This window comes from Simochromis diagramma, unplaced genomic scaffold (assembly GCF_900408965.1).
Source record: "Simochromis diagramma unplaced genomic scaffold, fSimDia1.1 OVJJ01000389.1, whole genome shotgun sequence".
In the NCBI taxonomy this organism is placed as follows: domain Eukaryota; kingdom Metazoa; phylum Chordata; class Actinopteri; order Cichliformes; family Cichlidae; genus Simochromis; species Simochromis diagramma.
The window spans coordinates 1840271-1855628 of NW_024387227.1; the positions used below are offsets into that span (position 1 = coordinate 1840271).

At 41.3% G+C, this 15358-nt stretch overlaps 2 protein-coding genes and 1 long non-coding RNA gene across 3 annotated transcripts; 2 read left to right on the plus strand and 1 right to left on the minus strand.

Annotated features, from left to right (window-relative positions):
* The first annotated feature begins 17 nt into the window (after positions 1–17).
* On the plus strand, positions 18–6997 carry slc26a6l (solute carrier family 26 member 6, like). Its single transcript, XM_040052200.1, has 17 exons — positions 18–765; positions 853–992; positions 1097–1473; positions 1569–1733; positions 2217–2369; positions 2680–2762; positions 2867–3014; positions 3116–3229; positions 3564–3641; positions 3743–3838; positions 3958–4064; positions 4241–4310; positions 4387–4479; positions 4763–4873; positions 5693–6106; positions 6386–6440; positions 6523–6997. Exons 1-17 carry the CDS (start codon positions 524–526, stop codon positions 6933–6935), a joined length of 2859 nt encoding a protein of 952 aa, XP_039908134.1. The 5' UTR covers positions 18–523; the 3' UTR covers positions 6936–6997.
* A 4-nt stretch (positions 6998–7001) lies between these two features.
* p4htmb (prolyl 4-hydroxylase, transmembrane b) lies at positions 7002–14595 on the minus strand. The gene is made up of 9 exons (XM_040052191.1): positions 13605–14595; positions 13439–13520; positions 12213–12403; positions 12001–12097; positions 9990–10152; positions 9728–9913; positions 9391–9481; positions 9096–9219; positions 7002–7782 (listed from the first exon to the last, which is right to left on the minus strand). Exons 1-9 carry the CDS (start codon positions 13941–13943, stop codon positions 7559–7561), a joined length of 1497 nt encoding a protein of 498 aa, XP_039908125.1. The 5' UTR covers positions 13944–14595; the 3' UTR covers positions 7002–7558.
* Positions 12333–14156, plus strand: LOC120746750. Its single transcript, XR_005698928.1, has 3 exons — positions 12333–12420; positions 13159–13323; positions 13415–14156. It is a non-coding gene; the product is annotated as an uncharacterized LOC120746750 (long non-coding RNA).
* Positions 14596–15358: the final 763 nt, after the last annotated feature.

Here is a 15358-nt window from a genome sequence, read left to right on the forward strand (position 1 = left end):
GTCACAACAATAACTGTTATTATATTTTATGTTGTCATTCATAATTTCACTCATCAGAATTAAATTGCCCACCATTTGGGGTAATTCTTTCCAGGTTGTTTGCCCTGGTTACATGCATGCCGCTCTGAAATGCATGAGATGTTGCTCTGAGTTTGGATTCAGATTTCATGACTGTGTTCTCTTAAAGACCCAGTGCATACTGTGTGTGCACAAGCTTCAGAACTCAGAGTTTCTCATAAAAAGGGACATAAAGCTTTAAAAGAACCCACGTTTGATTTTGTCACTTTGTTCTGAGGAAGACTTCATTAAATAGTTACCTGGGTACGCTGGGTTTAAAATGACTGTTCATGGTTCATTAGCTTCAGTTTTGTTGCTGAATGGAAAAAATAAAACAACATGAATGGAAACACATGATCACTGAGTTAAGCTTTTTCTATTTTCAGCACATAATTTCACTATCTTTGTTATAGCTCTGCCCACAATATCCTGGCTGTAGTTAACCATTAGGCAATATGGTGTACATATGCAGATGCAGTTGCTGCTTCCACAACACTTCTCCGGCATCTGCTTTTGGTTGCACGTTTGCAGTCAGAAAGAATCTTTGTACTTAGACAGAGTTAGACAGATGGAGTCTGCACGCAGATCTGAGAGATTCAGAGTGGAGAGGGATGTGCTTGATGAACTGAAACTGGAAGAGGTAACACAGAGGAAATCATATGCTGATATCCACTCTTCTCTAAGTGAGCAGCTAAAGAATTCCTTAAGGTAAGGTCCTAAAGAATACCTACCAGCAGCTCTACAGCACAAAGATTTTCACAGTTCTTCTTCTTGAATTCTTCAAATTCCTCCCAGATGCAACGTACCTTACCTCAAGCAAAGTATAGTGAGGAGACTGCCTGTGTTATACTGGCTCCCCAAGTATTCAGTCTGGGACTACGGCATGCCAGACCTCATCTCCGGGATTAGTGTGGGTATAATGCACCTGCCACAAGGTATGGGAATATTTTAGTATGACTTGCCAGTTGTATTCAAATAGCATAGCTCCTTAAATATACCTGTCTGTCAGCTGGTGTAAGAAAACATCTGCCGTCTACAGGTATGGCATATGCATTACTGGCTTCTTTACCTCCTGTATTTGGCCTCTACTCATCGCTCTACCCAGCACTGGTCTACTTCTTTTTTGGAACATCACGCCATGTTTCCATAGGTAGTGATGCAAATGGGAGACATACACTGTGCCATGACAGCTGTGGTAACTGTTGTAATCACACGAGTTGCTATGTTTTATTGTGTTCAGGCACATTTACGGTGCTCAGCATCATGGTGGGTAGTGTGACAGAAAGACTTGCGCCGGATGTAGATTTCCAGAAAGCGAATGGGACCAACATCACTGCAGAGATAGATGTGACTGCCAGGGACTCATACAGGGTGCAAGTAGCAGCAGCTACTACTGTGCTAGGAGGACTTATTCAGGTTTGCAAACCTGGAACATCTCAGAAAACAATAACACCCTATTTTGCTATTACAGCTGCATTAACACATACGTACTGAAAATATCGCATTTACAGGTGCTACTGGGTGTGGTAAAGTTTGGATTTGTGGGGACATATTTGTCTGAACCTCTGGTGCGAGCTTACACAACAGCTGCAGCAGCCCATGCTGTGGTGGCACAACTGAAGTACATCTTTGGAGTTTCCCCTACGCGGTTTAGTGGTCCCCTGTCATTGGTGTATGTGAGTACTATGAAGTATTGTAAGTAAGTGCTCTCTGTGTTTCTGTTAATAAAACAGTCCTGACCTTATTCTTTTACATGTGTTGGAACAACTCGAGTGCATGTGTTAAATCGCAGCATTGACACTCACAGAGGAGCTGCATATATACTCTCACCTAAGTAGCACAAATGCTTTTAGGACTTTGTCTCTTTCATTTAGACATCTTTTATGCATTTTTAATGATTTTACTGATTTGACACATCCTAATCTGCTTTTGTTGCAAAGTACTAAAGCATACATTGGAAAAAGTATTTAAAAGTACTGAGTGGTTCCAGAGTTAACTACAAGGCATGTGATAATCTGAAATCAGTTATCTGTCATAGTTTGATTTCTACCTATGCAGGCAACACGGCTTGTTAAAGACACCATTCTGAGCAAAATCAGTACAATGTCACTTTTATGTCACTTTATATAACTTCATATAACTTTATAAAAAATTTACAGACTCTGAAGGATGTTTGCTCTTTGCTGCCAAACACTCATCTTCCCACACTGCTGGTCAGCGTTGTGACTATAGTGCTTCTAATTGCAGCCAAGGAGCTCAACTCATTTCTCAGTTCAAAGCTGCCAGTTCCCATCCCAGTGGAGCTTATCACGGTAAGTTGACCGGAGGAGACCCTCTCTGGCTGCTCTTTCGGTTATCACCTCTGTGCTCTGTGCTGATGTAGCGGTGCTGAAAAAGCACAGACACAGTGGAAAAGAGCAGCTGAATCAGCAGCACCATAGGGGCCTCTCTCTTTTTGCACTTCATGGCAAAAGATTATGGCTAATAATTAAGTGCACATCATCTATTTAGTCATACGAATGACTGAATTTTAATGATTGATTTTTAAGGTAGACATGTGCTGCAAAATTTAGCTTTGCACCTTTATGTTTGTGACATTCGTGTTTGCTGTGATCATTTTAGATTGTGGCAGGGACACTGATATCCTCCTATGCCCACTTGAACACCAACTACACAATTTCAGTTGTTGGAGAAATTCCTAGTGGGTATGCATTTAACTTTATCTTCCACTGCTGTCATTTTGCTTAAGTCATTTTTCGAGCATGTTAGAACTAACTGGTTTCCTTCATATCCCCCACCTGTGCACCAGTTTAAGCTCCCCCAGTGTACCAGATGTGAGTCTTTTCGGAGAAGTCATCGGTGATGCTTTTGCACTGGCCATTGTTGGATACGCCATAACTATTTCCCTCGGAAAAACATTTGCACTAAAACATGGATACAAGGTGGACAGTAACCAGGTGAATAAGACCTCACAACAAATAATCCATGACTTTTTCTACATTCAGTAAAAATCTGTTGTGTGTGCAAATTGTGTGTCTTTGTCTCCACCCTGTCACAGGAGCTTGTGGCGCTGGGTCTGAGTAATACAGTTGGAGGCTTCTTTCAGTGCTTCTCTGTCTGCTCCTCTATGTCTCGAAGTCTAATACAAGACACAACTGGGGTCAAAACACAAGTGAGTGAGCACCTGAAGTTAAAACTTTACACAGAGGCAGCCTAGAAACAAGTGTTACATCACAAGCCAAAGACATTCCAAAAAAGCGCTGTATGTGCGAGAGCTGTACAGCAAACTGGCTACAAATATGTCCCAGTTGAGTACCTTAATTTAAAAAAAAAGAAGAAAAAAAAGAATAGTAAACCAGAAATTTGACATTTATGATGTTTAGTTATTATGCAAACCCAAAGCTAAATGGAGACAAGAAGCAATCAAATAGTTGTTTGGGGACTGCTAAATGTTAGGAATATGTGTATTAGACACATGCTGTCTTATCTTTGTGTTGTTTGTGCAGATGGCTGGAGTTGCCTCATCTCTAATTGTGTTAGTGACCATACTTAAACTTGGGACACTGTTCCAGGAACTGCCAAAGGTCAGATTGCGCTATGACCTGCCTGTCTTTACTGTTTTTATGATGCTTTACAGATTTTCTGGCATTTCTGACCATATTCCTGACTATTCTTGTTGCTTTAGGCCGTCCTATCAGCAGTTGTGTTTGTAAATTTGAAAGGGATGTTCAAGCAGTACTATGACATCGTTACACTGTGGAGGAGCAGCAAGATCGACCTGGTGAGAGGATAACGAATTGTGATCGTGTATCATTTTAAATCATATTGAAATGTAGTTACAGAGTTTCACAATAATTGTCACAGGAACGGGATAATGCAGTGTAACCCTGTGTCTCATAGGTGGTTTGGTTGGTCACCTGGGTATCAACATTGCTCCTCAATCTGGACCTGGGTCTGGCAGCATCCGTCACGTTTGCTTTGTTTACGGTTATCTTCAGGACTCAGCTGTAAGACACCTCTCACCTCATCATAGCAATTCACTCTGCAGTCTGTCAGTCATGCTGTTTGTGAGATGCAGCATTAGGGACAAGATGTTAGACTGCAGGATTTGCCAGATTAGACAAATTGGCTGTATGCAAACATAATGTGCACATACATTAAGTGTTTTTATTTCTTTTCTCAGGCCGACATACTCTGTTCTGGGAAATATTCCAGGTACAGAGCTCTATGTGGATATAGAAATGCACAGAGAGGTGAGACAGAAAGCCATGAGTAAAAGCTTGTCTCCCTTGACTGCCAAATAATTAATGATGTCTCTGTGTTTGACAGGCGAGAGGGATTCCAGGTGTTACTATATTCCGCTCGTCTGCAACTGTTTATTTCGCCAATGCTGATCTCTACCTGGAAGCCCTGAAAGAAAAGGTCTGTAAGAATGATATCAAGCCCACGACTGCAACTTGTGACTTCATCTCTTGAATAGTCTGATCATTCACTATTTTCTTGATCAATAATCAAATCGTCTTGCACAGTGGAAAAAGAAATGCATCACCAAAATGACCCTGTCAGTCCCAATTCCAATCATTTATTATCACACATGACAAAAGCAGTTTGAGAACATAAAACCAGACAATTACAGATCCCTACCCTTTTTTGTGAGCATTTATGTTATCCTCATCCTATATTTTATTCTTCTTCCTGTTTTCAGAGTGGGCTTAACATCAGCAAAATGATTATCTACAAAAGGAGGCAGGAGGCTAAACAGAAACGAAGAGAAAGACGGGCTGAGAGACGGGCAAAGAGGCAGGCCAAGAGAGAAGTAATGTTCAGTATCTTATTCTCCTTTCAGCTGCTCTCTTTAGGGGTCACTGCAGCATCTCTTCTCGCCCACTGCATCTTCCTCTCTTATGCAAACCACATACATGTCATCTCTCACCACATCCAAAAGCCTCCTTTTTGGGCCTTTTTTCTTTTTCTCCTGCCTGGCAGCTCCACCTCAACAACCTTTTCCCAGTTTACCCAGTATTTGTCCTTTACATAATATGAGTCACACAGATGCGAAAGAGTGCAGGCAGGATGAAGATGAATGCCAGAGGTGATTTGAGACAGAAGGTCAGTAGAAAAAGTGAGAAGGAAGGTTTAAGACGTAGTGAAACATGCTATGATGCACGATTTGGAGCTGACAAAAAAGACAGGAGGCCAATTTATAGGTGGCAGAGCTGGAAATGATCACTCGAAGTGGCCAGAATGGACAGGATTATATATAGTATATTAGAGGTGCTGTTCTAGTTGAGCGGTATTGGAGACAAGGTAAGAGTGACAAGGCTGAGACGGTTTGGAGATGTCCATAGGAGGGATGGTGGATATGCTGAACACAGTGTTGATAATGGAGGTGCCAGGCAGAAGAAAAAGAGGAAGATCCATGGATATACTGAAGGAGGACATGCAGAGGGTTGGTGTAATAGAAGAGGATGCTGCAGGTAGGGTGAGATGGAGACAGATGATCCACTGTGGTGACCTCTAAAGGGAGCAGTCGAAAGAATAATGATAGATGTGGGCCATCAGTAGCCCAACTCCTCTAAACCTAAAACCTTCACAGCTATATTAACAATAATTTCCTTTATATCCAACTCCTAAGAGACGAGCACAGAGGGCAGCTAGACAACTTTCAGAGTTCTCTGTGGAGGAAGAGGGTGGCTGTTGGAGAGACACATCCATAGAGGGGACTGTTATAGTGGAGGACGAGCAGGGTGGGACTGAGAGGGAAAATGGGACAGTGTTTGTCATCCCAACCACTCCCCGAACACCAGACGGTAGATGGGAATACCTCAAAGGAGGAGATCCAGATTGCACCAGCTTAGGATGGATGTCTGAGCTGCAGGATGGGGACACCACCACTCTGGGCTCAAGCAGTGAGGACACCTTGAGCCAGGATCTTGAGCGAATCTCTCTGGGTTCCCTGGGCAAATGGACCTGGGATATTCACTCCATCATTCTTGACCTCTCCACAGCTAACTTCATTGACACAGTGGCTATCAAGACCATGAAAAATGTAAGTGATAAGCAGGTAATTATTTCATGAGTGAAATACCCACACATTTTATGCTGTTTTAAAAGCTTGGAACAAAACCATAAGACTTTAAGATAATTCAGGGGAAAAAGGGTTGTTTTTAAATAGCAATGTCAAATATAGACACAGAGCAGCATACTTTTTGAATGCCGGTGTTTAAAATTTTCTGTAACAGATTCATAGCTTGTCACAGCAAAATTGACCCTGAAGATCCATTCTGGTATAAATTATTGAAATAACAGAGGTTTATTATATCGACAGATTTTCCAGGACTTCAGTGAGATTGATGTAGATGTCTACATGGCTGGTTGTCAAGGTAAGTGAATACTGCTGCTGCAGGTGTATTGTGCTGCACTTTATGGTGGTGATAATTCACTCATAGACTCTTTTCTTTGCAGCCTCTGTGGTGGAACAATTAGAGCATGGTGACTTCTTCTCTGAGAAAATAACAAAGAGACGTCTTTTTGCCTCCGTACACGACGCTGTGCTCCACTGTCTAAACCACCGTGGAGCAACAACCATCCCAAGATATGAGCCGTCAGTGGTACGTCCAGCCAACATTCAGGTTTCATTTTCAAACGCAACTTTCATCCGTCTGGGTATGGATATGTTATGGCTGACGATTAAATATTTAAAGCACTTTTTTGATTACAGGAGCTGCATACCAGCACGAAACTTTAAGGCCTTCATGCAAACACGTGGAAAAACGTTGAGTAGAAGGAATAATGAATTTATGCAATATCAATTTATTACTTTCGGAGCTATCCCACTGTGTGATAAGGGTGTCTCCTTCATTTTCTTGCTGACTTGATTCGATATTCATACAGTTTTTTTTATTTAACTTATATAAAAGAAAGACTAGTGTTCAAGACAGAAGAGCTCACTTTATTTTATTCAATGTGGGAGAGTGAGAGTGCATTCAAAAATAAATACATAATAAATAAAATGAAATCTGGAAGATATCTTGTGCATTTCATGTATTGTGCATTCCACATGGAAAAGGTACCGATGAATTCAAGGGAGAAAAACAAAGGCAACATGCATCACACTGACAGTGTGTGAGCCTATTTTTTGGTAATGGCAGCAATAAGAAGGTAGAACACTGAAAGGTTTTTGTTTTCAGTTTTCAAGTGCAATTGTTGCACATCTGACGCATGCAAAGAAAAGCTTTTAAAATTGCAACTCCTTGACTGTGTTTCTAGTGCAATACTTCTAACACACGAGGTTTTGGTAGATAAAAATAACAGGATAGCAATATCCAAGCAAAAAAATATAACAACAAAACATCTCTTTACTGTTGCATAAACCCACTGTGACCTCATTCCCTGAATAAATCTTGTCCCTACATACTGGCCACAAAGGGTGTTACCAAAAACATTGTGCACAGGACTGAGGAAGGCTGGGATTTCTTATTTGTATTATTTGGCAGATAAGCTACAAGTCTTGATGGATGCTAGGACTCTGTATTCCTGTGTTCATAGTCAGATCTTCATCATCATCTTCTTCCTCTTCTGGCTGTTGTAACACCAACTGCTGGTAGCGAACCTGCCTCTGGTAATCCGGATCAATGTTGATCCATTTATTGGCAACCCACTTAGTGCCATGGGTGACCATACAACCTCCATGCAGAGCGTATTCGTCCTGTTCCCCCACCCAACCTAATGAGAAAAAATGTGTTTTTTTTCCTTTGACTAAAAACATCCTTTAACTATTTTAATTTAAAAATCAAATTTACATTAACATACCGACACTTTGGTGGCAACCAGAGCAGTTCAGATTAGATTTATCACCGTATTAACATGAATTTTTAAATCTACGTTATTAGGCTCCAAAACAACAGTTCTAATATTTTCTTGATCTCATTTAACTTTTAATTGCGTAAACAATTTGATCAACTATCAGGACTGTACAGATGTCCACTATTTTTTCATCTACTTCTACCTATTGACACCAAAGTCAACTGTGGTAAAGACATTCATGAATCCCTGACACTGTATCTACTGTATTCTTCACTTTGATCTAACATCACCATGAGATATATGTCTCCCATATATGTTTCTATGACAACAAACCAACCAATCATATACCAGAGTTAACCATCAGTATCAACAGCCTCTATTCACTGTTTAGTCTCAAAAGTTTGCATGCAAATCTAACATTGTAAACATGTTAACACTGTTGGCATGCACTAATTTCCAAGAAATACTGAGTCTATGTAAGCTCTTAGGATGGATTTTTAGGCTTATTCAACACTTACTAAGATTATGAATTTCTTTTCATAGAAAAAAAAAAGCAAATTACACATCGAGACTCATTCGCTAATGTGCACAGAAACTTTTTCACCCTTGCACAAAATTACTGGATTCACAAATGTGTGCACTGTCCAATTTTTTCACATCACATGCAAATGTTTGGGAATTTGAATCTATTTAAATCAACAGTCCAGTGGAATCTGCATCCTATGTGTATATTACGAATTTCCCTTTATATGGAAACATGTTTATCTTGACGTGAGTAGGTGAAAGCGGGACAATGCTGTAAGATAGAAGCTTGCACTACTAAGGCAACAAAGAAGTTTGGACATCAAAGTTAAGGAAAAAACATTAACAATAACAAAAAATATTAATTTGATTACTTAATCAATCTATTAGTAGGGTAGTAGTAAAAATAGTAAGTAGTAGTATTTTTAAGATGTATATTTAAATTCTGCGAGACCAGATCATTGTCATTTGTTAATATTATGGTCTTAGCCATTTCTAAATTTGTTCAGAGAGTAGAAAACAAAATCAGGTACAAAAACTACAAATTTATGTACCTGCACTGGTTATGAATGAGGTCATTCATACAAATTGTATTTAAATGTTGGTACACAATCTGTGTACTGGAAATACGTAATGAAAATAAGACGCAGTTTGGTTTGCTGCATTTTCTTTTTGCTTTTTTACTGGAAATTTGCCTTTCATTTACCCACCTCTTCCATCAGAAAGGTAGTTGTACCAGAAAACAGCGGTCCCTTTGGTCGGCTTCACCCTCAGGTTACTTTTGTCACAATTCCTTCTGGTGTCCAAAAGATCCACGTCATTGTGTATGAGAGACTGAAACACATGTTCAAAATCAGTCACATAGCTTGCCTGATGTCATACTCGTGCAGTTGCTGACATATGTGTGAGTCGCCACAGTTATGAAACACATGCGCAGAAAGTACACAATACGTTTGCAGGACACTTTGCACACATTTCCTGACCATTTTCCTGACTATTACGCACCACTTCATCATAGGTCCTGTTGTCTGCCACTGGGAATGCGGTCTCCCCGCCCCCATCAACAGAATTCAGGTAGAAGAGAACTGTGATGTACCTAAGTGTGCAACACAGATTTAAATTGACACACACATGTATAGTGCAAGCAAACAGCACACAAACACACACACAAACAACAAGCGTGCACAATTTTTTGCAAGATAATGTTGAGTCACACAAACTAGCATGCCAGCTGTCACAATGGAGCAACAGTGAGTAGTTCAGTAATGATGTCAGACAGATGAATTCATATGTGAACAAACGTGGATATATTTGTTAAGAAGTGCTGCTTCTAGGTTCTCACCTGCAAGACGTTTCAAAAGGAGTAGAAGCATTTGCAGCAAGGCGTGTGTGTGTACAGGCTGTTTCAGGGTAGACCGGGCCACTGTCGTGGTGGGCATGGTAATGTCCCCCCTCCTCATAGCGAACCACCTGAAGAGGTTCACTAAGATCCACTAATGTGGGTGGGAGTCGAGTGAGGCGAATCACCCTTTGACAAGTGAAAGGAAACGTTTTAAATAAATGCAAGCACAGGATGAATCCCAGTAACGGTTTGTCTTTCTTACCTCTCTTTGATGTCTTGGAGGACCTGGTGTGCTCCTTTGCCCTGGTACAACCACGTGTGTCTGCTGTTTCTCACCAGCTGACTCCTTTTCACCCCACGCTGCAACAGGAAGCGCTGGAAAGCATCGTTGCTCAGAAGCCTGAACTCTTCTAGACTCAGCAAACCTACCCAAAGTATGAGGATGTACAGTCATATGAACATTTTCAGAGTTCTATGAGTTCTAGCTCGTAGAACATCCTGCAACAGCAATAACTTGAAGCAATTGTTTTCTGCAGTGTCTCACATTGTTGCGGCAGAATTCTCTACACTCTTCTTAGTAATGTAGCTTCAGTTAACTGAGGTTTGTTGCAACTTGTTGCAACTTTTGCACAGCTCTCCTGAGGCCTCTGTTACCTCCAGACCCTCTGAACTTTGACTGAACAATTACAAGATCTTAATTCTTTTCTTTAACAGCCGTCCTTTTGCAGATTTGTTGGTGTAAGTGAGATCATTGTCCTGTTGCATGACTCAGTATCAGCCAAGCTTTAGCTTTGGACAGATGGCCTCACATTAACACATCTGTCATGGTTCATGGGTCGATGACCCACTGTGTTGAGCTTTGTGGGTTTAGTGAAGTGGTTTATGTTCTAGTTCTGAACAATTTCATCCTTATCCATTTTTCTATTACAGTTCCTTGGTTGATGTTAGTCCCTTTTGTGATCCCTGTCTCCCGAGTCATGTCCCTGTGTCCGGTCCCTGTGTTCTGTCTCCATGTCTGTCTGCATTCCCTGTCTTGTCTAGTTAATACAGCTGTAGTGTGGCTCTGTGTGCTTTCCCCTTTCCTGTTCCCAAGTTTCTCTCTCTACGTTCCATCCCTTTGTCTCTTCAGTCCCAGGGTCAAATTCACATGTCTTAGCCTGAGTCTGTTTGTGTGTGTTGGTGATATTTCCTGTCTTACTTTGTCTCTTGTCCAGTGTGCATTATGTATAGATTTCTGTCTCGTTAGTCAGATTTAGTTCACCTGTGATCCATCTCCCTAATTACCTCTTACGTGTATTTATCCCTCATTTTTCTCAGTTCCTTGTTTTGTCCTTATCATACATGCCCTAATGTTATGGCTATCTGTTAGTCAGCATTAGTTCCTTCCAGTTTGTTTTTTTCTAGCGCTAGCTCTATTCTGCTCTGCTTTATAATTTGTTAAATCAGCCTTTTGCCAGTTAATAAAGATGTGTTTTCAGATAAGTCTGTCTGCCGAGTCCTGCACTTGGCTCCACATGCTGCCTGTCGCAAACCTTCCCATGACAACACCTGAATACTCCAAATCTGCTAAAACTTCTGCTTTTACAGAGATGGTTAGACTTGCTGATGATCACTCGTGGTGTGATTGAGACACGGCGGGTCCATAGATCGTTATTCAGACCCAAATTTAATGCACGCGGCTGCAGCTCTCAGCTGGCAGCCGCACATTCATCACACCACATTCCACACAACTTGCAGACGCACGGATTGTGATTTCGGATGTCATGCAGGTGCGTCTGCACGGCACCGCAAACCACGCCCCACCACATCACTTAATCAACACATCTGATTGGCAGCACTTTTCTGCTAGTTACACTCTTTAATTCCTCTTTAACTTTTTTATGTTTAAATAGAGCTCAATATTTGATTAAGATTCTTATCACATCATTGTTACTAGCATGGACATATAGCACTGAGACTTGCTTGAAAACGTTGTACTGGAAAAGAAATTAAATGTATAGCAGAAGGTAAGTAAGTTTAGTTGCCACCTAAAATCTTTTCAAAATTATCCATAAATACATTGTTTTTGTAAGGAGGTAGTTACTGTGGCCCTGAGAGCTCAAAAGCACTGCAGCCTATGAAAATAACAGCAAATCATGTGAAGGGCTGCACTGAAACACGTGAGATAAAGATGCAAGGTAAAGTAAATTCTCAATGGAAAATCAGAATACACATTACCTTGCATCTTTTTTACAAGGTCTTGGTGGAAATGATTAATTAAGTTAATTTCTTACCATTGCCATCCTTGTCAGCTTTGAGCCCAGCATAAATTTCTCGCAGATTCTCTGGTGTGAGCCAGATGCCATCTCTCACTCGAGAATGAGTCAGTATCTGGAGGAGTCATAGTGTATAAGATGGAATGAGTTAGAGACCTCTGAAGCAAAAAGTAACAAAAAAATACTTCAGGTTGCGCACTATTCCTCTCAGTCCACATACTGACATACACCTCATGGAGCTGCAATTGTCCATCCTGGTTGATATCTAGAAGGTTAAAGATCTCCTCTGGGCTGAGATTGAGCTCCCTGGCCAGCTCCTCCTGACCATCTTGTACCATTAACTGGCTCTCCATTAGACCCTTCAGCTGGGCAAGCTGCATCACCACACGGCACTCATCCTCAGACAGAAAACCCGGGATCTCTGCAGAAACACAAAAAGTAAGAAACACTACGGAGGAAATTAAGACAGCATTATCTGTCTGATTCTTCATCTTCTCTTTTTAAACTAATGGGGTAGCTTAGAAAGTGTGGTAGGAAGGATCATCTACCAATTGGTTAAGAAGGTCAGTCAGAAGGTTGGTGGATGGAGCCCCATAATTCAAAGAATCCTTGAGCAAGAACCCTGAATTTCCTGCATTAAATAGTAGTATGTACATGAATGTTAGAAAACAGTGGTTAGGTATAGATAAAAGCACTGTATGAGTGTGAATGTGATTGGGTGAATGAGACCGGAGTCCTCAAATTGAGTAGAATGATGCCATACAAGTACCACTCTATAATGTCAGGCTACATTCCTCAGGCTGGAATTTAACCAGTTGTTGACTGATTTAAAAGATGGACTTGTTGACTTTTGGAAATTCTAAATATTGCGTCTCACATTTTCAAAATTTACTTGATTAAAGAAAAAAACACAACCATCAGATTAATTTAAATTTCAAATATTGTCAAACCAAAGTTCAGTTAGTGTCCAGCTAACCTACAGCAAATCTTCTTATATCAACCTTGAGTCAGCTCTTTAAAATCTGCAGGAAATCGCATTACTTATAAAAACAAAACAAAACATGTGAATAGATCAGGAAGCAATCCAAATGACTACAGGCCTACATTTCACCCACTTCATAATACTTGCAAAGCATTCCCACTGCATGCTGTGCAGTGATGCATTATGTTTTTCAGGTATAGATGCATTTCTGCCCTTTACCCAGTCAGCTGTGAGACCCTAATTGCATCCCATGTGCAATGGACCGACTTTGAATAGAGTAGTTGCCTTAGGACTTACTTGCCTATTTTATGAAGTCCTGGATGTAGCACAATACTCAGCCCAGTCTGGGTTATGTTAAGGTAAAGTAGCCAAGTGTAAGCTGCAGCACTTCTTTTTTTTTATTCCCCTTTTGGGCATCTGAGGCAGATCTTCATTTTTATCTTCTTTTAGCTACGTGGCTGTGCAGCCTCTTACCAAAAAGAAGCGGTTTCAGGCTCAAAGTCCTCATCTCGTGAAGTCTCCCTGACACCAGTGACACCTTCTGGACATGTCCCACCTGAAAGGGAAATCAAAGGCGTGTGAGAGGATGACAGAAGGAGCGATGCATCATCATCATCCTCAAGTACTCACCCTAACTCACCCTTATTCCCTCTATCCGTGGCAGAGATATATCGCGCTGAAGCTCGTCTTTCGATGGCGGACGTCGCGACTCGGGGCGCTGGTGGCCGCTGCTGGGAGCATCACGACTTCGGTTCGCGTCTTCCTGCCCACTGTTGTAGTGCACGTAGAAAAGCAGCGCGATCACGTTAATGATGTAAACATGAAAAAACACCATCACTACCACAAAGTAGGAGCGGGAGCACACGCTGCTCTTGTGGCAGGAGAGGCGCTCGCACGGCTGACGAAGCGGCAAGGTCGCGCTCCCGGACGGAGTCGTGTCCTCAGCAGCAGCATCTTGGGTTTCCTGGTTGTCAGTCATCTTGGCTGGAGGAGTTGTTGGGTCCTCGGCAACCAAGGTCCATCTGTTTAATCAGGCGACGAGATAAACCTTTTATGTGTCCCCAGAAGTAGCAGATGTGCCGAGTGACAGATGTCTAGTTTGATTACATTTAAAAAGAGAGAAAATCCCTAAAGAGCTCCAGTTTTCTTTTTTCTTCCCCTGGAGAAAATTAACCAAAATCCTTGCGCATTTTGGGAAAAAAAAGATGCCTGATTTTTCGCGGCGAAAATACAGCTCTTCTTTTCTGAGCCTAGAAGTCAGCTATGAGCGGAATTGTGTATGTTTTATTGTGCAGATAGCAGCGCTGCAGCCTCGGACAGTCTTGTTTACACTGCAGCAGTTCCAGTCAGCAAAGCGCACTGCGCATCCCAAAGCACTGCGAAACTCATCTCACACACGCGGTCCGTAAAGCTGACCCCGCATCGACTGAAACCGACGAAATCCGTCAACAACAAAAAAGAAAAAAAAAAATCAGCTTTATTTCGACTGCAAATAAGAAATCTGCGACCTTATTTACACGCCGTAACAGCAACTCCCCGCTGACAGCAACAGCATGTGCAGTGTGCAATGCTGACCTCTGGCGACCTCCGGCAATAACACGTCCCCGTTTTTAAGATCTCCACACAGTGCGGGGCAGGGCCTCTGCTTACAAAAGGTCCAGCGTTTATTTGCTCGTCTCAATGTGTTAGGTGGCTAAATGTTGAATGTATTGTAATGGTTTTAATAAAGTTTTGTTTTGAATGGACTGTCATTTATCCTAAACTTGGATGTCTGATCAAGCAATCATCCCAACTTATTTAGGATAAGATGCTCAGTTTTCCAAAAAACAATTAAGTAAATAAATAAGTAATACGAACATTTATTGAACATCCTAATAATTAATGTATTGAATGAATGGATATTTAGCTGTTGTACTTACGCCAACTAGTCACTTCCTGCTGCCATCTTTGTTTGGTTCAAAGAGCTACAACCTGGAGAGCAGGTAGGTTTGTCTTTATTGTGCACCCAGCTCAGTATTTCTGCTCCAGGTTAATAGAGAAGTTTTCAAAGTTTCATACGAAGTTTTACAAATAAAAAAATGAAAAAAAAAAACTTTGTCTGGGGCAATGGGTGTGGTATGTATCGAAGCTTGTTTCCCCACTAACCCCCCTACTGCTAACCGTAACTGGAAATTTCCAGTTATTTTCTTATTAACTGAAAATAACTGGATAACTGGATATGGATCGCATTTTTTAGTGGCGGAAACAAGTTTTCATACATGGGTGTAGGGATGGAGGACATGCAGAGGGTTGGTGTAACAGAGGAGGATGAGTGACCCCTAAACAGAGCGAAGAAGAAGAAAAAAATGCTTGTTGTAATAAAAGTAGTTTTATTTTGAAGTAGCAGTAGGCCCA